The 25,886-nt window shown below is 43.3% G+C and overlaps 1 protein-coding gene across 1 annotated transcript in view; it reads left to right on the plus strand.

The window, feature by feature from the left end:
- The window catches only part of Alpk2 (alpha kinase 2), a 126,000-nt gene that overhangs the window by 15,631 nt on the left and 84,483 nt on the right, over nt 1–25,886 (plus strand). The window contains exon 3 of the mRNA XM_028774303.1: nt 4,006–4,123. Coding sequence (XP_028630136.1) covers nt 4,006–4,123 — 118 coding nt within the window. The remainder of the gene's footprint in view (nt 1–4,005; nt 4,124–25,886) is intronic.

A 25,886-nucleotide genomic window follows, 5' to 3' on the forward strand; every position in this document is an offset into this window, starting at 1 on the left:
GAGAGAGAGAGAGAGAGAGAGAGAGAGAGAGAGAGAGAGAGAGAGAAAGTGTGTGTGTGTGTGTGTGTATAAAGTCAGAAAGAGCTTGGGAGAAGGAGAGATACATATGCACACAGAAATAAAGAAGAAAAACAAAGTAACTTCACAGAGAAGTAAATGATATTTTATCTATGTGGACGATTCTCTTCTTTCTTAGATTGTATGTACCCTTGAAATCATGAAGACACCAGCCCTCCTCTTCTCTTCCTAACTCAAAGGAGGAATGGTGGCCAGAGAAATGACTATCCTTAGTTAGCAGAAGTCAAGATAAAGTGTGTCTTTGGTCTGGAGTTTGGGGTGTCCATGCACACTCTCGGTGATCTTTGACGATCTTTCAGACAGAAGGAGAAATGCAAGCTGATCCTGAGTCTTGTGAGAGAACCCTGTGTGTTTAGACAAATCCTAGACTTGGTCACTGGTGTCACACATAGTAGCTAGATCATTCTGAATAGATCAGGCATTGACTTACCGAGAGGCTCAAAAGCAAAGGCAGAGGAAGGCTGGGGTGGGGGAGGATGGCTCAGTGGTAGACTTGTTGCCTAGCAAGACCCCAAGTCCCGTTCTTAGCATTGGAAAACAGAGAGGAAGGAGAAGTTTTAGGTGAGGTTTCCAGGAGAAAAAAGAACCTTCTACAAGGTACAAGATACCACTTCCCTATGCATGTCTCGTTTCAGGCTGATGGTTCAGGCTTAGACTATGCACAGGGAAAAACCTGGAAACTGGAGGAAAGCAACCAGCTTCAGTCAGGCTGAATGAACAACGTGAGGTGACAATGTTCCAGGAAAAGCCGCCCCCCCCCCAACACAAAAAGGAGGAACTCAGTGCTTCCTAATCAGGAGCTGGAGAAAGCTGGCTGAGGGTGGGGCTATGAGACAGGGCAGAGCAGGCAGAAATGAAGCCTGACAGCCCCTTCTTCTGGTGGTTTTCAGAGATGTTCCTCTTGACTGTTTCCATCTACCTGTAGGAAGTGGAGGCAAGCAGCTGCTGATATAGGGAACAGGCTTACATGTGGGCCTCTCTGTTCTTAGTCTTGGGGGCAGCTGCTCAGGCACCTACCTGGAGGAAAAGGCAGGAAAACCCCACAACTGTGGGAAATGCACACTCACAGCCTTGCCATGCAGACAAGGAGCCGGGCCCTGAGTGTTCTCAGGTCTGCTGTGGTCCAGGTCTCCTGATTTTTACCTTCCTGACTTCTTTCCTCCCTACAGCCTTAGGAGAACAGGGACTTCTTTGGAGCCCTCTGGGTTGCTTGCCAAAAATGACATAATAAGAAAATGAACCCCAAGATCATTCCAGTATAAAATCAGAATGGCGGTGCCATTTTCAATACTGAGCTTTGCTTCCGGTACTTTCAGCTCACTTGATAACTCTTGGTGACATGGAGGGTACCGAGAAAGCTCATTGGGACATGCTGGAAACTTTCTTGTCTAGTAACAGGAAAGAAAAAAAAATCCCTATTGTGTGGGTTAAATTCCTCCATTGACCCATGAGCAGCACACATAGTTATTAATAGATCACCAGAGAGGAATGAACCCTCCTTCTGAGGGAAGAAGTGTGGGTGTGTCAGTTTTTGTGATACTATCATTCATACGTACCTAAGACCTGTCTAGAAGACAGGTCTTCCAGATTTTTTCTTTAGGAAGAAAATGGCATTTTTGTTCTTGTTCCATTCAAAGAGCTAACCGGAGTCAATCCTACTTAGCTTCTGAGATCAAAGGAGATGGAGCATGCTCAGAGTGGCATGACCATAGACACCATAGAAAATACCCATAGACCATAGATAACATTTTTTTCATTACATTCTCTCTCTCTCTCTCTCTCTCTCTCTCTCTCTCTCTCTCTCTCTCTCTGTGTGTGTGTGTGTGTGTATACATACACACACACACATGAGTATACACACATATATATACACACACACATCCTTACACTTGCATACCACAGCTTACATGTAAGGTCAGAGGACAATTTTTGGGAGTTAGTTCTCTCCCTCTATCATGTGGGTCCCAAGGACGGAACTCAGATCACCAGGCTTAGTAGCATGTGCCTTTACCCACTGAGCCACCTTATAGGCTTCATAGAAACACTTGGTTTGAAAAAAATCCACTTTATTCTTTCAGGTCAGGTTTAAGCACTGTTAAGCATAATTTCCAATGGGCTTGGGGTGTAGCTAAGTGGTAGGACCCCGGCCTAGTGTGGCAGTTAGGGTTTCCACTGCTGTAGTAAAACATGTTCAAAAGCAACGTGAGGAGGAAAGGTTGTATTTCACTTTGCAACTCTCAAGCCATCCTTGGTCGTTCAGTCTCACTGAGGGAAATCATGGCAGGAACTTGGTCAGGGCAGGACCTTGGAGGTGAGACTGAAGAAGGAGTTCCATGGAGGGGTGCTGCTTACTGGCTTGCTCTTCATGGCTTTCTTATAGCACCCAGGACCACCAGCCGAGGGATAGCACCACTCACAATGGCCTGGGACCTCCCACATCGATCATCAACTAGGAAAACACCCACAGACTAGCCCAAAGGCTGATCTGGTAGGGGTGTTTTCTCACCTAAGGCTCCCTTTTCTTAAATGATTCCAGCTTTGTCGAGTTGACATAAGACGAGTCAGCACTTTATGATCTGTGCAGGATCCAGCAGTACACACAAAAATGTAATTTTCAAAAAGGTAGGGTGAAGGTCTCAAGAGATGGCTTGGAACAGTAGTTCTCAATTTGTGAGTTGTGACCCTTTTGGGCCCCAAAAGATTCTTTCACAGGGATCCCCTACAGATTGGAAAATACAGATTCTTACATCCCAATTCTTAACAGTAGCAAAATTACAGTTATGAAGTAGCAACAACATCCTTTTATGATTGGGGGATCGCCACAACATGAGGAACTGGATTAAAGGGTCACAGCGTTAGGAAGGCTGAGAACCACTGTCTCAGAAGCTAAGAATGCATACTGCTCTTGCTTAAGCTTGATTCCAGAGGATGTTGGCTGCCTCACAACTTTAACACAGCTCCAGGGGAATCCCTCTGGCTTCTTCAGCCACTGACACTCCCGTGTACAGAGTCAGGTAGGTACAAACATGTAACTGAAAATAAAGACAAATCTTTAAAGGAAACAACAGGTAAAGTGATCTCTGTGCGGATGTGAAATTAGCAATCAAAGGTTTTGTTCAACTCATTAATGAGTTAAAGAACTAGGGAATACTAAACCTGAGAAACTGTATACTTAAAAGTAATCTAACAATGTTAGGAGAACGTACATGGGCTGGGCGCGATGCCAGTTAATATCCTACGGAGCAGCAAAACCCTACAGTGTTAGCTTTTCTACTTGGACAGATATTGTTTGGATCTCTGTTGGATAAAATTTACAAGATGACATCAAGTTTACCAAATCTAGGAATGTTAGTCGGTCCTATCATGGAATGAGACACACTCATTTCCCGAGGTTGAGGCTCTTGGATGAGACTCTGACTCCATAAGCACTGAAAATCATATGTTACCCGCATCGTTGCCTACTGGATACTCTAAAAATTATCCTTTGCTATTGATTATATATTTTGTTTATCTGTGTGTGTGTGTGTGTGTGTGTGTGTGTTGTGGTACACGTATACCACAGAATACATTTGGAGGACAGAGATCAGAGGTCAGAGGGATAAACATTTTAAAAATTTAAAAGGGTTTTCAACAACACGGGAGTCTATTTTTTTCCTTCAATCATGCAGAATCCAGGAACTGAACTCAGGCCATCAGACTTCAATGGCAAGTGCCTTTATCTGAAGAGCCACCACAATTTTGGAGGATTATTTAATTTTGGATAATTTAGGAAATAGTTTCTTATATTAGAGACAGCAGCTCTTATTCTGTATTTCATTAGCATATCCCATTGTGCTCATTAACAGGCCTTCTTATTAATTCCCATTTATAAATTTATAATGTTTTGAAAAATATTTATATATTCTCTAATTTTTTTTTAATCATCAGGTCAGCCCAAGCCAGAGGTGACTTGGTATAAGAATGGTCAAGCCATAGACTCAGGAGGCACTGTTTCCAGTTATGAGTTCTTTGAGAACCAGTATATTCATTTGCTACATCTCTCATGGTAAGTGGCTTGGCTTCTGGGGACCATTCACTAAAATTCTGTCTTCCAGGCTGTGCTGGTTACTACAAGGTCAGGCTCATGTAAGCTTCAGAAGTCCTGGACTTAGATGTTACTGTCAGGCAACAGCCAAAGCAGCCAGTACTGAGTAAAGTGCTTCTTCTGTATGAGTGAATTACCTGCAGATTTAATCAACCATGAGGTGAAAATATGTTAAAAAATTATATTAGGACTAGGCATGGTTATCTTCATTCCCTAGGCAATATAGTACACTAGTAATTTATATATAATTTATGTCATATTAGACATTAAAATTAACATGAGGTGATTTGTACAAACAGTATGTCATATTATATAGGAAAGAGACTTGAGCATTCTCAGGGTTGGCTCTCCTAGAACTGAGATCTCCCTAGGATAATGAAGGGTGACTATATTCATCAAGCTAAGAAACTATTTAGCCTTCTCTAGTTTGCCTTTGATAGATTTAAACTTTATCTAGAATTCCAAATAATTTTCCTACATTGCATGAGTTTTTTGTTTGTTTGTTAGTTTGGGTTTTTTTCTTTTTTTCGTTTTCTTGTTTAATCTTGGTAGAAAGTTAAGAAAACATGATGTGATTTCAGCGCTGTTATTCAACTTTCCATATTGGATAAAGGAAACAGAAGTGACTGATCAGAACCCACAACCAGTGCATATGGGAATAAAGGATAGAAACCAACTTTCAGACGTTATTTTTCAGAGTTTGAGGCAGGAAGATCAGGAATTCAAGGTCAGCCTTGTTCTCCTCTTAAAAAGAAAAGTAGTGACAGTTCAGCACAGTAGTTTCTAGATCTTTTTGTTTCCCCAGGAGATGTGATTACCTGAAATGTAGAGGCTGGATATGTAGGGAAGATGTGAACTGTTCTGTTTGAAGCTGTTAGGGTCTCTGCATTTGTGGTCCCTGTATTAGCTGCCTTTCTTTTTGGTGTGATAAGAGACCATGAGAAGAAGCCTAAGCAAGAAAGGGTTTACTCTGGATTATTGTTTGAGGAGATACGTTTTATCATGGTGGGCAAGGCATGTAGGAATCAAGAGGTCCACTAGTTACATTGTATCTGCAGTCAAAAAGCAGAGAGTGGACAGGAAGTGGTGCTGGGTGATGAAACCTCAATGCTCATCTCCAGTGACCCATTTCCTCCAGCAAGGACCACTTTTTCTAAATCCTGTAACCTTCCCAAACAGTGTCACCAAATGAGGACAACATTTTCAAACACATGAGCCTATGGGAGACATTTTACACACATATATGGGCATCCCCCAGTGTTACTGAATCAGTCTCAGTGCCCTAAGCATCTTTAAGGAGGCTGGCAGTACAGTAGAGCATAGGAATGACTGGAAGGCATGAATGTGAGCCAGTAGACCTAGGGTGAGGGAAATAGAAACTGAGTCTTGAGTTTGAATTTCATGTTATTAATTATCTTGCTCTGAGATCTTGCTCAGTTGCTTAACCTCTCATTTTCTTTGTCTGCAAAAAAAAAAAATAGTATGACTAAGAGATCTAAATATTTTACTGCTTATAAATTTTCATATAGCAGACAGAGGTAGTCATTAGCTTACTTTCTTTTTTATATGTCTTAATCTTAAATTTATCTTAAATTTGTTTTGCATGCTCACACGCCGTGGCACGCAGGTAGAAGTCAGGGAACAGCCTGCAGGAAGTCAGTTCTCTCCTTCTAATATGTGGGCCCTGAAGACTGAACTCAGGTCAACAGGCATCTTTACCAACAGAGCCATCTCTCAGGAGCCTCCACCAGCTTTCTCATCGCCCATGAACCTTTTTGTTTAAAGTAAGGGCAAAGGTCATCTTACCATGCTAAATTCTTGTAGTTTACAGACTACCAAGGCTGCCATTCTGCAGACAATATAGCAGGCCTTGTACCTAATGCTAGAGATGGAGGAAAATAACAAATATTGTCTACATTCTCACAAAAACACTTACTCCAGTATGGAGGACAGACAAAAACACTTACTCCAGTATGGAGGACAGACAGTAAATAAGCAGAGCCATTTGTTCTTCACATTAAAAGCATCTAGCAGGCAGCCAATTTGTCGTTTGTGCCCCTTGAGCAGGGCTTGGACTTTCAGGCTTCTTCATTCCAATCTATGTCTCATCTATTGATTGATGTTAGTTGTAGGTGAAATGTATATATATATGCTCACCAAGATGCTAAACCTTCATTTCTTGAAGGACTAGAGGATTTCAGCCTTCTTGGAATAGACTGACACTCACTGGAGTTACTTTAGTCAAACATTATGTTAGGTTAACTGGGGCTGGGAGAGGTTCCAGCTACCAAAGTTATCTTGCCGTTGCTGCCCCTGAGAGCAGATGACCCACACAGATCTCAGTCCCTTTTGACCATGGCTAGGCATAATGGAAAGTAAGAACTCCAGGTTTGCCACGAGTGTCTTAGGACCAAGGTCAGTGAAGCAGCACACTGTCGTGTAGTACCAAGTGCAGACTTTCCAGAGAGACAGCATTTCTTCAAGATTCAAACAGCCTTAAGCAATTTTTCAGCCTCTGCTATTGACCGAAACATAGTGAAGGCTTTGCTGAAACATTTCACTCCAAGTCAGATATGAAAGCTTTAATACATTTCGCCTTAAGCCAGACATAAACATTCTACTATACCTATCACTGCACCTGTCTTTCCACATCTCTGTTTCATTCATTGGAATCCATCTTAGGCTCATGGGAGGTTCCAGGAGCTCACAGTCCTTTTAAGCCTTAAGCACTCTCTCCTCTTCTGATCTTACTGCACAGGCTTCCCTAAGGATGTTTGTTTATTGTGCCCATCAGGATTGATGGGTAGTTCAGTAGATTATGGGGCTCATAGATTCCAGGAACTCTTCGTTTCACACAGACACCGCTTAGGAAAACAAATGATAATTTATATGCATGCCTTTCAAAGATCACAAATATTAATTGTTCTAATATTAGCCTTAAAGTATTTTGCCATTAAAGCATGGTGATCCGCTGGATCACCTCAAAGGCTACCCTGATTTGGACTTGGGATCATTAAAAATGATCCCTGGGTCTTCAGAGGCACCTGCCTCTCAAGGACTCTGGGGGTTTTAGAAGTTCCAATCTGTAGTTCTGCTCTGTGTTGGTTTTAGTTACTTTTTTCATGGCTGTGTTGGAGTACCAGATGGAAACGAGGAAGGGGGGACTTACCACTTTCAGAGGACACAGCCCATCTCGGAGGAGAAAGCTTGATGGAGCGATTTGGTCTGAGGCAGTGGGAACTTGCATCTTGATGGATCAGGAAGTAGAGAGTAGGACCAAGGAAGAACATAGAACCTTCAAAGGCCAGCTTCCAGTGGAACCTCCTTCCTCCATCCCAGTGCTACAACCTCTAACATGGCCTTACCGTATGTTCAAACATGTGGGTCTCTGTGTGGTGAATGTTTAGACTGAAACCATACCAGGAGCATCCATTTTGCTGCTAGGTTACTGGAATTTGGCTTTTTCCTCCTTTAAGTACCTGGTGGGACTCTCTCTGCTCACATACCTCTTTTCACCTCAAACTCTCTTTCTGGGAGAGATGTATCAGTGCCTGTATAGCTACAGGTTAAGCGTGCTTGCCAGGGAAGAGAGTCAGAGAGCCAAAAAAGTATCCGAGAGCATTAACACCCGCATACAGCTTGAAAAAAAAATATGTATTTTTACCTTAAAGATATAGAAATTGGGAGAGATGGAGGAAAACACTAGTGGATGTTTTCTACCTCATAGTGAAAGCAAACAGCACCAACATATGTACGAATGGGAAACCACGTGACCTTTTATGAATATGATGTAAATATTAAAAGTATGTCCAGAACCAACACCTAGAGGGAAAGATCCTCTTCTAGTTAGGATTTTTATTGCAGTGATGAAACGCCATCACCAAAGGCGACTTGGGGAGGATAAGGTTTATTTGGCTTACTTTTGCACATCACTGTTCATCATTGAAGGAAGTCAGGACAGAAACTCAAACAGGGTAAGAACCTAAAGGCAGGAGCTGATGCAGAGGCCATGGAGGGGTGCTGCTTACTGGCTTGCTCCCCATGGCTTGTTTCAGCTGCTTTGTTATTAGAACCCAGGACCACTAGTTCAGAGATGGCCCCATCCACAAAGGGCTGGGCCCTCTCACATCAAAAAAAAAATATACTCCAAGCTTGTATCCAGCCTTACATACAGAAAGGAGGGAAAATACTTTATGAAGGTATTTTCTCAGTTGAAGCTTCCACCTCTTTGATGACCCTAGCTTGTGTTAAGTTTAACATAAAATTAGCTATCACGGGTCTTTTTAAAAAAAAAAAACACGAGAAGTGTTTTAGCTTTTTATTTTTAATTTTTAAGACAGGGTCTTACTTTGTAGCCCTGCCAGGCCTGGAACTCACTGTGTGTGTGTGTGTGTGTGTGTGTGTGTGTGTGTGAGAGAGAGAGAGAGAGAGAGAGAGAGAGAGAGAGAGAATGAGAGTGTACAGATTACAGATGAGATGAGATGAGAATGGAAGGTCCTCTTGCATGCTCGTTGACTTTGCTCCACTGGGTGGGCTGAGGCAAGCCTAAAAGCTTACACAGACGTAACAAGCCAATGTGTCCACAGGATACCCCCATATCTATGTACATTTCGAATCTTGGACTAGAACCTTATTTGGAAACAGTGTCTTTGCAGTCATGATTGAGCTTATACAGGATTTGAGTAATCCCTAAACTGATGACCAGTGTCCATAGAGAAAGGGAAATCAGAGACACGACTAAGAAAACAGCCAGGGGAGATGGATGCTGAGAAAGAGGGTGAAGCAGCTACAAGCTAAGGATTGCCCAAGACTACCAGCAAGGCAGCAGCAAAGGATGATTCTCCCCAGAGTCTTCAAGGGAAGTTTGACTTTGATGGCACTTTGATCTTGGACTTCAGAAGTACACCAGATGTACATTTCAAGCCTCTAGATGCTTAAAAAAATAAATTTCTATTGTTTATGCCCCCTGGTTTGTGGAGATTTGTTACAACAGTCTTAGGAAACACATGTGTGGTGTATCTGAGCAGCCAACCAAGAAGAATGCTGACCTTAATCTATCTGGACACAGGAGAGCAGCATCTTGTAACATAGAATTAGCTCCCGGAACATAACCTAGAGTTTGTCCAGGTCACCTGGAGTCATCTGCAGGTCAAAGTCAAGGGATATTTTCCAACCATGCCCCAAACTGGACATTGTGCCACCTTTCTATCACTATAAATATGCCAGAGACAACCAGTTTATAAAGCAAGAACATTTTAGCTCACAGCTTTGGAGGGTCTGGCCCATGATTGGTGGGGAGGTGGTGTATCATGATGGAGCACCTAAAACACATGGAGTAAAATCATCCACCTCATGCCCAAGGGACACAAGGGAGAGAGGAAGCACCTGGAATCCTATACTCACTTCCAGGCTGTGTTCCTGGTACCCAAGGGCTTCCCCACTACCTCCTATTTGTTTCCCCGTGCTCATTCATGACGTTTGAGCCAGCGTGAGGACTGGGTAGCCTAAAAGGGCCAAGTTACATTTGCTCCTGTGTCTGGCGGCCAATATTGCTAGGTGTCTCCTCTATACTGACTCTGTCCTCTAGGAGGCAGGAACTGACTTTCAGGACAGGTAAGAGAGCTACAGGGTCTCTGGTGCTCACTCTAACACCCAAACCACCACATTATTCTGACCAAAGACAGACACAAGGACACCTCAAATTGAAGACAAGTACACAGACTACTCTTTTTGAAGAGTGAAGAAATGAAGCCGTGTGTCAGCAAGGTATCATGCTCAGATTAGGAAATTAATGGCCAAATATTTTTGAAAAAACAAAACAAAACAAAACATATGTACATGTGTCATGTGAGTTACAATGGAAGCCAGAAGAGGGCATTGGGTATCCTGGATCTAAAGTTACATTCAGCTGTGAGCCACTTGATATGGTCCTCTGGAAAAGCAGTACATACTTTTAACCTCTGAGCCATCTTTCCAGCCCTGCCATAGTCAAATTTCATATTCTATTACCTTCTCCATGCATGGACTGCTTAGCGGATCTTTAAAAATTTCTATCTCCACATGTCCCTGTCCCATGTAAAACAAAACCAACTAACCAAAACCCCCACTCCCTGTGACTACCCTTTTCCCATGGAACACTTTTTATCAATTCTTAATCCGTTCATTTATTCAACAAGAAGAGTACTTAATATGTTTTAGTCACAGATCTGGTAGAGGACTGCTGAGTCTTGCATGATGTCATATTCTATTCTAAGAAACAGACATAAAAATAAATGACTATTTATTAGAAGAAAAAACATTATTATACTACAGATACTAGATTTTATTATTATATGTTTTTATATCATAACTGTATTTGAAGGGTTGTTTTAGAGGTAAATCTGAGACTTTGGTAATTTATCAGCTATACCAGTTTCTCTCTCTCTCTCTCTCTCTCTCTCTCTCTCTCTCTCTCTTTCTCTCTCTCTCTTTCTCTTTGTGTGTATGTGTTTAGGTATGGGTATGTACAGCTGTTTGTACATGTCCACATGTGTGTGCATGTATACATGTACATGGAGACCCATGGTTAATACTAGCATCATTCCCCAGGCACTTCTAAAAGACTTCCTCAAGTCTTTTAGATAATGTTCTTACTGAACACGGAGCTCATTGATTGGTCTAGATTGGCTGGCAGCAAGCTACAGGGAAGTCTGCTATCTCCACCTCCTTAGCACTATGGATTATAATCCACTATAGGTACCTACTTTTTCTGTGGGTGCTAAGAATATGAACTCAAGTCCCCATGCTTGCACAGCAACCCCTTTACCAACTGAGCATCTCTCCAGCCTGAGCAGACAGACTTCATGAGACGTGGGGCATGTGCTGTATTCCTTAGGCTACTCTGGTCTGAGAGTTCAGCATCAGGACTTGTTGTCTATGCCCATGCCTTTGTCCAGTCCCTGAGAGACATATCAGTCCCTTCCTGTACACAATCACCCAAGAACATCTCAGCCCTCTCAGGTACCCCAAAGCCACAAAGACTCTAACTATGAATGAAGTTAGGAGGGATCCAAGACTCAGTTAAAGACATCCTTATTCCAAAGGAAATATCTCAAAACACACACCCAGCTAACATTAGAATTGTTGTTGTAAGTCAACCACTTACAGAAGACAGGGCTTTATTTTCTACATTAAGAGAAGAATCTGAGGCCAACTTGTCACATTGCTCTCTCAAGCTGTCTCAAAAATGTTTTGATTTGTTTGTTTGTTTTGGAGAGAGGATCTCACTGTGTAGCCCTGGCTGGCCGTGAACTCTCTATGTAGACCAGAAAGGTCTTGAACACACAGAGATCATCTTGCCTCTGTCCTTGCTTTCAGAGTCCTGGGATTAAAGGTATATACTGCCACACCAAAAGAACACTTTTGAGACAGATTAAAATGGGCATTTTAGGGAGAAAAAAAGACAGCTAGTTTGGAGTGGCAACACTTTTCTTTTCAGTTCTTTTCTTGTTGGAGGTAAAATACCACTAGCGTGCTTGATCAAGACCTCACTGGGTAGAAATAAAGATGACTGAACCTCATTATGTCTTGGCTAAGTGCTGATGGTTTTCATCCAAGGCTGGAAAGCATTTTGTGAACTCGGCGTTCTGTGTGCTTAAGTAGGTGTAACAAGTCTTAAGGATGACTGGAAGAACTTTCCGGCACCTAAAGAACTTCTCTTCCCAGCATGGGGCTCCCTGACATTCTTACTGAATGAATTCAGAAGGTGTGTCTCACTCAGATCCACTTACTCTCACCATGCCGACTTGAATGGGTTCTGAGGGTCTGATGAGAACCTCCCATTTAGTCTCAGGGGTAATGGATCCCTTCCGAGAATTCCCTGTCCATCATCACTTCCTGGTTGTGACTTCAGTAGGTGAGTATCTCAGAGAATGGTCATAAGCCAGCCCTTAGAACATTTACTCACCTTTTCCCAGAGACAGGCATTTGGTAGCTCTTCTCATGATGGTGCTAGCCCTTCAGAACAGATCATGTGAGTCTTGGGGGTAGGTGACAGATTGATCTGAGAACCCCTCTTCAGACCTTGGAACAGCCAGGGAAAGGCTCACTCATCAATTGACACTGGAAATGTGCTGACTCTTACAGGGTCCCTCCGTCAACATCTCCTGAGGTCTGAGAGTGAACCAGGAGTGTTAGGGACGTTCTTGGCCCTCCCCATGGCAATCAGAGTCACAGTCCAGAGCTGCTGAAGATTGAAAAGATGGAGTCTCACTGATGTAGAAACCACAGAATTCTAGTACTTAAGAGTGTTTGGTCAAACACCCTCTAAGATTTTTAGTAAGAGTGGATGGCACAGTTGTGGCAGAGCTGGAACAAAATCAGGCCTATGATTTGGCAGGACCATAGAGACTGGGACAGGACTGAGGGCAAGTTATGATGGTGTGCAGGACTGTGGGGACTGAGGCAAGGTGGAGGCTGGGGTCCACTTTTTAATATGTGTCTTTGTGATGACCAGCTTCAGCCATAGTTTCTCTCTGTCAATCATACAGCTAAAGGCATCTTACCAAAGCCTGTAGTTCTTCTCTGTTGTACATGGGAGTCTAGAAGTTTCTCCTGGCCTTTTCTGGCTTGTGATAGACCCTTACTTTTTGGTAGAACTATCTGTGAATTCTTTCAGCATGCACCTGTGCCCCTATTTAGTTTGCCTCTAGACTTCATCACCTTCACTTCCTGCCTGGCCCTCTCCCTTGTTCTGGGCTCCTTGTCTCTGAGTCCTATAATATTGGGTCAATTGTAACCCCCCTACCCTGGGACATCATACTAGGCTCATCTGGACTTCTGCTGAATAAGAAGGCTAGATCTCTGGGAACTTTTCAGAACCCTCTCTAGAGCATGCTACACAAAAACCTGGAGATAGGATGGCCTGTGAGAGGGATTTGAATATGGGAAGGTCTGACCAATTCTGCATGTCTTAATCAACTTGAGCTGCCCAACAAAATGCCATAGGTGGAGTGGCTTAATCACACAAACGCATTTCTTATTATTCTGAAGGTTTGGAAGCCCAAGATTAGTGTGTACTGTAGTCAATGTCTCAGTGTGGCGGTGGTCGTCTTCCTGGATTACAGAAATCCACCTTCTCACTGGGAGAGACAGAAAGCATAATTCTTCTGTCTCTTCCTGTAAGGGTGCCAATCGTGCAACAAGGACTCCAGCCTCATTTATCTAAACCAATCAGTCCCATTGGTAAATACTACAATACTGAAGTTTAAAGCTTCAGACTATGACATGGTAGACACAATTCAGTAGGCATTACCGTGCCAAATACAAAAGTTATCTTGGTCATATTCAGGGACAGGCTAAAACAGGCTAGAAAGTATGGACAGGGACCCCTCGGTTCAGAATTAAAGTTTTGAATCTGATGCCATATTGGTAACACACATGGAAAAGGCTTTTTGAACAGTGCCTGCTGAGTAAATGGTCTCCTGAGTGCTGTAAGACAGACAGACAGACAGACAGACAGACAGACACAGAGTCCCTCTTGGTCATGAGAATCTGGCTTCCTGGCCAAAGCATTTCAGAAAAATGGGACAAAATATGCCTCCAAATGCTTGACAGGAGTCTTAGGGTGGTCTGCATAGCTGGTAAAGAGTGACTTCTCCTTCTGTGGGTGCTAGGAAACCAGGCTCAGGCCAGGAATGTAGGGGTTTACTTGGGTAAGACTCATGCAGTGAAGGAGTGTGGGTGTTGGAACAACAAGATAGTCCAAGTCTTGGGAGCATTAACTGAGTTCTCAGCTGTCATAGAGCTCAGGGATGTAAGTGAGGTCTCATAGAGTGTCCCAACCTTATGGCTTTAACCCTTGACCCTGCTCTTCCTTCTCCCTTTAGTGTTGTCTCTCAATATAGCTTCAGCTTCATTAAAAATTTTTCTCAGTAACATATTCAACCTCTAACCAACCGTTTAAAATAGCACTGCCTGCCTCCAGCATGGTCTACCTTTCATGGCTTCTTTTTCTTTTCATGTAGCACGTGACATCATGTGTGTGTGTGTGTGTGTGTCTAAATATACTCATGGTATACTATATGTACACACTGCACCTATACATGTGCATGTATTGACATCTAACAAATCAGGTATATTTAAAGTGTTCAGTTTGATAACCACCAGCACATGCATGAGTCCAGTGGAACCATGACCACGATCAAGGTTCCAGGAGCCACAGGAGATTTCTTCTTCCTCTTTACAACCCTACCTTCCTGACCTTCTCTTTCCAACCATCCTTAAAAAGTAACTCATGTGCTTCCTGTCCCCATAGGTGCAGTTATACTTTGTAGAACTTTCTGTAAATGAATTGCGGGCTGTATTCTCTCTTATTTGGATTCCTACCTCCCCCATAGTTATCTCAAGCCTCATCCCTGTTGGGCGTGTTCATCCCTTCTGCTGTGTTTCCCACTTCAGTGTTTAGGGGTACCACTGTGTATTATTCTCTTCACCTGCTCATGGACACTTGGGTTATTCCCAGTAATAATGCATACTTATCTGCAACTTTGTTTATTGTGACTCTCTGCCTACTGGGACGGGATTCACATGGAATGGAAGTGCCATAGGAAATAAGACTTATCCTATCTGTTCCAGCACCAACTCCTGCAGTGTCTCTTAGCTGGTAATTAATAAAGTTTTATGGACTGGTTACAATTGCATCCAGTGTTTTACTCTGATCTTTAGAAGCTTGCCCTAAGGGAGAACAAGAGCTATTCCATACATAGCTACCCAAGTCTGGGAAGATGTTTTGAGTTACGGTGGCCTCCTGGTGATTGGCTATCAGTATTTTGGAGAGATGCCGTTTAAAGGCTTTATGATGACTGAGCCATTTTAAAAGGCCCCCTGCTATAGCCACAGAACATCACTATGTTAGGCACTCTTGTCATCATTTGAGCAGCAGGGTAAGAAGCTCCTGGCTATTCTGTGGCTGTCCTGTCTGTTCTTGTCATCCTGCATACCCTGGGCTGCTGCCCCAGCAGATGGACTTTCTTCTTCCAATTAGAGTTGCTAGTTATCCTCATCTAGCCTCCTGCCAGCTGCCACACTCCCCCACCCTGTTTGTCTCTGACAGTTGCTGCTTTGCCCTCATTTGTCTAGTGGGTACCAGACAGTGAGGTTGACACCCGAGATGCTAGGTTAGGAAACTATAACTGGTCACAGCAGGCACCAAGGCCCCCGACAGAGCAAGGACAAGTAATTAAATTGGGATTGATTTCCTCCCTGCTCAGAACAGTTCTGAGCCAGCTTTCTACAATCTTACCTTATTTGTCATCATGGCTGTCATCATTATTATTAGTGATGCTGGGGACGGAACTTAGGGCCCCATACGTGAACTAAGCCAGTTTATGAGTTGAGAGAGTTCTAGGTTCTAGTTTTGCCCCTTCTTCTTCCCTGGATCCAGTAGTTAGTTTTGATATTTATTTGTTTGCTTTTAAAAGCCATACTGAATCTGAACAGTCACGGAGTTCTTTATACATGGTGGTAGCTTGCAGGCACTGACTGGGAATTCAGCCCAATTTAGCAGCAAGCCAAGTGGCAGCTGGCTGTTTTCTGAAAATTTAACAAGGAGACTTTTGCCTTTCTTGAACTCATGGTGTCAACAGAGCTGGGAGTGATTCTTGACTTTGCTGATTGCTTTCAGACCATCAGCATCAAGCATCCCTAGGGACTAGTTATCATGGCAGAAACCCATCACCAACTCTAGACTTAGCCAATCGATGCCTGAACTTTAATAAGACCTTGGGGGATTTATGAGAATTCTCCAACTCCTGGCTATCCACAGTACTAGGAGGCCAAACCACCCTGATACTCAGCCCCTTCCACTCTTAATTAGTTTTTTCTTGGTCAAATCCAAGCCTCTCTCTCTCTCTCTCTCTCTCTCTCTCTCTCTCTCTCTTTCTCTCTCTGTGTGTTATATGTAAGTCTATGTGTGTATTGTTCATGAATGTGGGTATGCATGGGTCCTCAATACCTTGAGACAATCCATAAGGCAGGTACAATATCCCATTAGCTTCTAGAGATTCCCCACCCCCACTGCCTCTGTTTTCCATCTTCCTGTAGGAGTATGCCAGGATTTCAGACATCTTTGTTACTGTGTCTAGCTTTTATGTGGGTTCTGGTGATCCAAACTCAGGTCATTCGGGCTTGTGAAAAAAAAACATTTTTATCCACTAAGCCATCTCCCCAGTCTTCACCTTGATACACTTTATAACTCAGCCCAGGCCCAGAGAGATCACAGAACCCACACAAAGTCACAAAGCTAATTAGAATCAAAGCTAGATTTGGAGCTGCTTCCTAGGACTCTGGGAGTCCGTGATATGGTTCACCAAAGCACAGCCTCTCAGGGCTTCCTGCAAAACAGTCTACTTACATGCTGGTGGGAACACAGCACAATCAAATTAATAGCAGGACTTCCTCCAAACAGGAGGATTCACTAAATACCCACACTGTTTCAGGGACCATTCTAGAAACTGATGATACAGCAATGTGCACTTGAGTCCCTGATCTTCTGGGACAGAGATAATATGAAGAGCCAGACACTTAACAAGTCAGAAAGTATACAGTGTATCAAGGTTAAAACAAAAAACAAAACAAAACAAAACAAAAACGAAACAAAACAACCTAAGAGGGCAGGTACTGGGAAGGTGAGCCAGGGAAGGAGGTCTCACTAATTGTGTGCCATGAGAAGAGAGGTAGAGGAGAAAGGAGGAGGGTGTTGTGGTTATCATTTGAGGGGAGAGCATTCTCACGAGGGTGGTCAGCAAGGACAGAAGCTGGAAGCTGAGGACAGGTCAGACCATTGACCATCTTAGCCACCTTAGCGAGCACCAGGTCCCAGAGAGAGAGACTGTGTTTAAAAAAAAAAACAAACCATGGTGGGTTATTCCTAAAGAGTGACAGCTGAGGTTGACCTCTGCCCTCCACACGCATGTGCACACTTGCTCATGTAGGTTCACACTGGCAGCTGCTGGCCCCATGAGGCTGCTCTTCCTTTAAGTACAGTCACTCCCAGGGCTTCAGAGTCAGTTATTATCTGTTAAGAAGTTTATCTAGTGTCACCCAGCACGTGGCTACCTGTGACCACGACCCCAGGCACAGATGCTGATGTCCCTTAGCCACACGTACACTCTGAGAAGAGAAAAAGCAAGCCCACCCTACAGTTTGCTCTTACATGGTTCCTGATGTCTCCTCTGTGCCTCCTGTGTTAGGCGTCCTGCAGCCTACCCTGTCTTCTGGGACTGCCACCCCGGTGTATTGTTTTGCAAACCTTCACACATGTCCTGACCATCTTACTGCTCTGGTACCTCTGCCCAGAATCCCTTCCCTTCTTTCCCACACAACTCAAGTGTAACTCTTCCCCACCAGGTTTGAGTTCCCTGCGCTGGCCCCACTCCCTGAAGATCCAGGCCACCTTGACCTCTCCCCTGCTAACCACCAGAAGTCTCAGCATGCCTTTTGGAATCTGATGACACTTGAGGTTGTAAATCATGTCCTGTCATCTTATTTCATTCCTGAAGTGATAGCTCAGCTACCCTAGGGGAGCAACTAAATCTTACACTAATTTTTTTTTAATTTTTCCATTATCAAGTCCCATGGCATGGGATGGGAATGTAGTGTTGGTTATATGAAAGAATAGCATGTTCCTGTTCAATCAGGGCCACAGGTCTTGTTACAGAGCAAGAGCTTCCCTTCCCCACCTCGAATCACTGAAGTATAGTGCAGTAGAGTATCTTACAGAACTGTCTTTAATTCTGACATGAATGGATCTTTAATCTGCTTTTCAGTGAACTGAGGTCTTAACTCCTCAGTGTGGGACAGAAAACATTTCCCCAACATGGCTCTGCCATTTCTTGGCAGATGACCATATCTCTTGATTCATCTGGGTCAGCTTCAGGTTTTTCCAGCATGGTTAACCATCTCTGTTGTTGTCTGTTGTTTGTGTGTATGGCGGGGGGGGGGAGGTATTAAAAAGATCACTTTTCAAACTTTAATGTGGCCTGAGAGATATCTTAAATGAGGACCTGAGTTTTTGAACCCTAAAACCCCTGTTTAAAATAAAAGTTGGAGCCGGGCGGTGGTGGCACACGCCTTTAATCCCAGCACTTGGGAGGGAGAAGCAGGCGGATTTCTGAGTTCGAGGCCAGCCTGGTCTACAGAATGAGTTCCAGGACAGCCAGGGCTACACAGAGAAACCCTGTCTCAAAAAACAAAAACAAACAAAAAAATAAATAAAAATTAAAAAAATTAAAAAAAATAAAAAATAGAAGTTGGACAAAGTGGCATACGTTTTTAATGTCAGCGCTGGGGAGGTAGAGGGAGACAATGGACTGTAGAGCTCACTACTCAGGTAATCTAGCCTAATCAGTAAACTCCAGTGGCCAGTAAGAGGCCATGTCTCAAAAACAAGGTGGACATCTCCTGGACTGACACCTAAGGTTGACCTCTGGCCTCCACACACATGTGCATGCACCCTTGCATGTGCACATACAAATGCACAAATTCATATACACACACACACACACACACACTAAAATAAAGTGTCTCGATTAAATAATAAATAGTGGGATTTCCCTGTATGCTTACCTAGCCCTGCCCCTGGAACATAATCAAATGTTTCCCATGAATACCTGGATGTGTCTTCTAAGTTTTCCTTCTGTCTGGAGCAATCACTCTATTCTCCCAGCCCCAGGCAAATGCCATATTTCCCTTCAAAATCAGACTATGCATTTCTTGGGCCTGCTTCAGCTGCTAAGTTACACCAGAAACACACACACACACACACACACACACACACAGCATTCAGAATCCATGTATTTGGCATGACGTTTTTTAGTGGCCCTTAGTAGGCACTGTCCTATATTGTAGCTATTTGTATAGCTATTTCATTTTTCCTTAGTAGATGGGAAGGTAGGTCCTATAGAAATTGCCTAGGAATTAAACGTCTTCCTGCCCCCTTCACTTAGTAGATAACACACTGTACTGGCTGGTTTTGTGTGTCAACTTGACACAAGCTGGAGTTATCACAGAGAAAGGAGCCTGCCTTGAAGAAATGCCTCCGTGAGATCCAGCTGTAAGGCGTTTTCTCAGTGATCAAAGTGGGAGGGCCCATTGTGTGTGGTGCCATCCCTGGGCTGGTAGTCCTGGGTTCTATAAGAAAGAAAGCTGAGTAAGCAGAGGAAACAAACCAGTAAGCAGCTCCCTTCTATGACCTGTTCATCAGATCTTGCTTCCTGACCTTCTTGAGTTCTAGTCCTGACTTTCTTTGGTGATGAACAGCAATGTGTAAGCTGAATAAATTCTTTTCTCAACAACTTGCTTCTTGATCATGATTTTGTATAGGAATAGAAACCCCAACTAAGATACACACTATGGTGGTTTGAATGAGAATGTCCCCCATAAGCTCAGATGTTTGAACACTTCTTCTCTGGTTAGTGATACTGTTTGGGTGGACTTGGGAGATGTGGCTTTCCTAGAGGAAGTATGTCACTGTGGGCAGGCTTTAGTATTTAAAAGCCACGCACCATTCCCGGTTTGCCTTTTGCTTCCTGTTTTCAGTTCAAGATATGAGCTCCCAGCTTTCAGCTCTAACCACCATGTCTCCATTCTGCCATCACCGACTTTCATCCTTCTGGAACAGTAAGCCCAAATAAACATTTTCTTCTATGAGTTGCTTTGGTCATAGTGTTTTATCACAGCAATAGAAGTAATGGACACACAGCCAGTATGTATATAGACATTTCCTATCAGGTTTTATCTAGGAGCAGGAGGAGGAAGAAGAGGAGGAGGAAGAGGAAGAGGAGGAAGAAGAGGAAGAGGAGGAGGGATAGGAGGAGGAGGAGGAAGAAGAGGAAGAAGAGGAGGAGGAAGAGAAGGAGGAAGAGGAGGAGGAAGAGGAGGAAGAAGAGGAGTAGGAGGAGAAGGAGGAAGAGGAGGAGGAGGAGGAAGAGGAGGAGGAGGAGGAGGAGGAGGAGGAAATAATCTCCCAATTTTGTCTTCTTTCTTTAGCTCTTTTGAATAACTCAAAGAGCACTGACAGCCACAAGGAGTCAGGTATTAAAATATAGACTCTCAGCCTAAGAAAATAGGATGACCTTAACCTGGTTCTGTGTCAAAACAAGGACACAGATGTCATCATGCAGTTATTTATTGAGCTATCTTCTCTCTTCTCTGCTGGTAGCATGCCTAGGCAAGGCTCAGGTAATCCACAGCCTGGCTGCAGGGTGAAGACCCTGCCGATGTTTCCTTCCCAGCTCTTCCTTTCTTCTACTGGAAAGCAGGGCTCACAGTAACATGGAATGGTCATGGCCCAGGGTGGTGGCTCACACTCTGGACCTAGAGGGAGTCTAAGTTTTATCTCTAGCCAGGAGGCACAGTTTGATTTACAGACAATTTCTGTGGCTGGAAGAATGGCTTAGCATATGGCAAATGGCCTCAGCACAGACGCTAAGGAAGGAGAACAGCAGCTATGGCTGGAATAATGCAATTTTCAACCTGCATGGGAATTTCTGTCCTGAAACTGTGTGTTTCAGATAGGATCTCATGTGTCCCACACTGGCCTCAAACTTACTATGAATTTGAGATGACCTTAAATTTTGATCTTCTTCCCTCTGCTATCAAAGGGTTAGATTTATAGGTGTGTACAGCCCAATGTGATAGCTAATTCTGAGTCGACTTGACACAAGCTAGCATCGTTGGAGAGGAGGGAACTTCAACTGAGAAAATGGCTCCATAAGATTGGGCTGTAGGCAAGCCTGTAGGGTATTTTCTTATTAATAACTAACGGAGGAGGGCCCAGCTCATTGTAAATGATGCCATCCCTGGACTAGTGGTCCTGGATTGTATAAGAAAGCAGAGTGAACAAGCAATTCCATAAGCAGTACCCCTCCATAGACTCTGCATCAGCTCTTGCCCCCAGATTCTTACCCTGCTTAAGTTCCTGTCCTGACTTCCTTCAGTGATAACAGTGATGTGGAAGTGTAAGCCAAATAAACCCTTCATCTTTGTTTTCCTCATGGTGTTTCGTCACAGCAATAAAAACCCTACAGAACTTCCAGGAGTGGTTTCTTCCCATGCCCATCCCACTGAAGCAGACAGCCTTCTCCTGCCCCCAATTCTATCACACCAACCATGTTTTAACCACTGAATCAGCGTCTCTGAGCATGGAGTCCAGGCATAAGTTTGCTTTCCCCTTATAAGTCTGGAAAACCAAAGAGATGAAGTCCTCTGTCTAAGAAGGTTCATAAGTGATAAGACCAAGCAAAAACCATCATCCTACCAGGTGATGTCTTCCAGGACCCAACAGCCAGGAATGCTGAGAGGACATTATGGTATTGCTTTCCTTAGCATACAGCATAAGTCAGGGACACCTCAGTGTGTCCCCTGGGACTCTTGTGTTTACTCAATTCCCCCTTGGGAATAGTTAAGGTAAAAAAAATTAAAATACATAAATATTAAGCTGGGCATAGTGATGGATGCCTTTAATACCAGCAATAGAGAGGCAGAGGCAGATGGATTTCTGTGAGTTTGAGGCCAGCCTGGTCAGGATGTATATGTGTATATGTGTATGTATATGTGTATATGTATTTACACACATTATACATACACACACACACACACACATATATATACACACACACACAGTACATATATTTAAATGCATATAAAACAATATACATGTTTAAACGCGTGTATACACATTATTTGCCCTTTTCAGTGTTCTGACTTATACACAGATAATTTGGCTGATGCCTCTGAGACCAGTCAAGTCATCAATCCCAAGCTGTATTTGCTGCTGTAGAATTCTTTCCTGCCATACAGTTGTGGTCAAAGCCAACAGAGTATTATTTAACACTGACTTTTGTGAACACGTAAAACCCAACCAATTTTATCAGATTTTAATAACTCAGTAAGAAGCCCCTTAGTAATTATCTTAACAGACAGAATTCATACTCACAAAACCACTGCCCGACTCGCCTCTGTAATGACCAAAAGCATGTGTATTATTATCTAACCTGCAAGCTAAACTAGACACTTGTTTTTACAGAGTTTGATTTTTACTTAAAAAAAAAAAAAAGATCAGGGGCTGGGGTGTGTGTTGCTCAGTGGATAAAACACTTGCACAAGTGTGAAGACCTGACTCCAGTGCCTCAGGCATCTACACGAAGGTGACAGAGTAACCCCACATCTAACCCCAGTGGGCCTACAGAAAAACGAGTGGTGGGTACAGGCATCTCTGGAAGCCTGCAGGCCAGCTAGCCTACACCACAATGATCAACAAGAGACCCTGTTTCAAACAGTGTGGAAGACAAGGGCTTTCTCTGACCTCTACACGCCTGTACCACCACCACCCCCCCACACACAAGCACATGCACACTTAAAGAAATAGACAAATGATGTTTGGCAGATATTTCCTCAGGGTGTGGGGGGGTGGAGGATGGACAAAGTAAACCTACTGTTTCAAGGAAAGCTAAAAGTGTCTGTGACTGGTGATAAAATCCTACCCTTTCCACTTAGTATTCAGCACCTTTCTGAACTAGAACATTTCGATTTCCTCAGATATTCTTGCTCCTTAAGCTCTCTGTGTCTGTGTCTCTCTCTCTCCTGGCATTCTTCCCATGTGTGCCTGTGTGAGGGCAGATTCTCTTCACCTACTAAAACAGTGTATTGCATCACACTGGCTGCAGACCCAGAGCCAAATCTCCAGCTGTCTTTTATTAAGTCTCATGTTAAAGATACCTGGGAAAGTGTAAAACAATGTCCTTCAGAAAATTTTACTTTGTTTGGAAAATGTGCTTAGTTTTAAAATAAATATCCTATATACGCTAAGGTATGATGGATTAATTTTGGATTAAATAAATAAATATTTGAATTTTGTCTTTTGGTTTTGATGTAATGTTAACAAGGTACTTTGGTATCCTCAGTTGATTTGAAATGTATAAAGGAATCTCGATACCAAAATGGTTTCACCATCTCCACTATGGTACAGTTCTGGGGGCACAAACCTAGAAGCCCATCTAGTTACAGTACTTTTGACCTCTTTTCATTAATATGGAAATGATAAATTTAGAAAGAGCCAAGAGAATTCAAGTCAAGATGGCAATAAGCTGCAACAAGCAGAACCATCGTGGCGCACCCGTTTAATCCTAGCACTTGGGAGGCAGAGGCAGGAAGATTTCTGAGTTCAAGGCCAGCCTGGTGTACAGAGTGAGTTCCAGGACAGCCAGGGCTACACAGAGAAACCCTGTCTCAAAAAAACCAAAAAAATCAAAAAAACAAAAAACAAACCAAAAAAAAAAAAAGACAAAAAGAAAAAACCAACCCAACAGCTTTCCAACAGAGTGGAAGATTGCTGCTGTCTCTCTCACCAAAAGGAAGGGCCCACAGGATGAAACTCAATTGATGAATTGTTCAGGGAGCTCCTTCTTGGCGGATTTAAGTAGGAACCACTGTGAGACCCATAGGTCTCTCTGTCAGCATCTTTATAAGTTTCTACATCCCGCTGGCCTTACATGGTTTTAGTTGGCTACCACTGACACCCTTTCTTTGAGCTTCCTTTCCCATTCCAGAATGTGTGGTACAGCTTTGCATGGAATGCCTCTCTGAGGTGGCCCGGGCAGGGGGTGGGGATGGGGCATCTCTCATGGCTCCTTGGCTCTCTTCAGTTCTTAACATAATGCCAGGTATCAACAGGTAGTTCCTAGGAGATTGCTACATGACCGATTAGGGTGAAGGATTTGGATCGAAATAGTTCATTGATACAATGTTTCTCTCTACCCCACTGTCTCCTCAGTTTTCTCTAAGCATACACAGACCTAGGCCTCAGAGTCTGAAGGCTCCTCTAGCTTATTCCAGCTCTATGGTTTCTTCCCTTCATCGTTTTGGAGAAATTACTTAACTCATTTGCACCCCAGTTTTGTATGTGGGGTGTCACTAAACTGTTTTAATGTAGAAGCACCCAACAGACTCTGGTATTTTGACCAGTGTTCTCCTCCTTTTCTGTGTGGTGCTTAAAGATAAAGGTCAAGGATACATCAACCACAAAGCAAAACTCAAAGCATTCATTAGCCAGTAGAAAGTTGGTTCTGTTAATCCACTTCCTTTCTCTCTTCACTCAATGTATGGAGGGAGGAGTGAAATTTTTATGTCAATTAAAATATGTGCTGTAAAATTATTTTCAGCTAAATCATGACAATCTGATATATTTAATTTAGTTATTAACTTATTTTCAACACAGTTACTGTCTCTACTTTAAAAATTTATATTTTTTTCTCTCCTTAATACATAGTGTATTTTCAGAGAAAATCTTGCTAGGAAGACAAGAGTGGCTTTCAATCTGCAATCTTCATGCCTCAGCCTCCTGAATGCTAGGATTACACGTGTGTGCCGCCACACCTGATTCTCCTTGGGTCTCGTGACTCGTCTTTGTTCTCATGCGGCTCTGTGTACCTCCTGGCCTTGATCTCTTTTCACTTCTCTCCACATTGTTCCTGGTACCTTCAGGGTTTCTCTGGTATCAGCAGGTTAGAGCATCTGAATGACTTGGGATTTTCCTGTCATCCACAATGTTCTCTGGTGCTTCCTGTAAACTGGTAACGAAGGACAGAACTCCTGGAATTAATTGCAAAGGTCCATGAAGGAAATGATGGGTGTAATGTAAAGCTGCTTTAAAGGCCACTTTTTATTGGGTGAAAGTTTGGATTTAGCTGGAGAGACATGAACCAAACTGATGAGGGAAAGGAAGGGGAGCAGTGAGAGGGCTTGGTAGCTCACATCAGAGTGATGCCTATCTTCGAAAATGTATTTTAATCCCTCCATCTAGAAATGGAGATTTATGAAAGTCAATGTTTATTTTTAAGTAATTTTACTTATTTGTCTTATGTGTATGGGTGTTTTGTTTCCATATGTGACTGTGTGCCTTGTGTGTGCCTGGTACCTGCAGAGGAGTTTCAGATGGTTGTGAGCCACCATGTGGGTATTGGAGATTGAACTTGGGTCCTCTGGAAGAGCAGACTGACTATATTATTAGCTATTGAGCTGTCTCTTAGGCCCTTGATTTAAGAATTTTAAATAGAGTTCTCAGGATCCCTCTCTCTCCCTCCATCTTTGTTTTGTTTGAAATGGGCTCTATTCTATAGCCCAGTGTGTCCTTGAACTTTCTGTCATCCAATGTCTTACCCTTCTCACTGCTAGAGTCACAAATGTGAACCACAGTGGTTGTCAGGATGCTCCTACACACCTCTGGGGAACTAAGGGTGACTTGGCCTTGACATTCCACATTCTTGAAGAATACTCTGGCAAAGAGTTTCTGCTTCATCCAGATCTGAATAAGTGTGTGAAATAGGCTGCTGCCTTAAGCTCACCTCCCCAAGCTTCTATCCCAGGCAGAGTGTAGGTCATAGCCAAGATCAATGCATCTAGAAGCTGGTTACCACCCAAACAAGGCATCCTTGAAGTTCTTTCTGACTAGGTGAGCAAGCCTTCCCTCCAAGCTCCCATGATCGAAAGACTCATGAGCATATGTTGGTCGAGAAGGCAAAGGGCTTCCCTCAGAGAGGGTGAAGGACTCAGACCACAGTATTTGAACTATATCTAACTGTCTAACTCACCCCTCTGGAATTAGGTAACCATACATATTTTACATAGGAAACAGTTTGTGAAAAGTCTAAGCATTTCATCCAAGCCCAGGCTAGACACCCAGCTTTCA

Source organism: Grammomys surdaster, unplaced genomic scaffold (assembly GCF_004785775.1).
Source record: "Grammomys surdaster isolate TR1022 unplaced genomic scaffold, NIH_TR_1.0 239, whole genome shotgun sequence".
Taxonomy (NCBI): Eukaryota; Metazoa; Chordata; class Mammalia; order Rodentia; family Muridae; genus Grammomys; species Grammomys surdaster.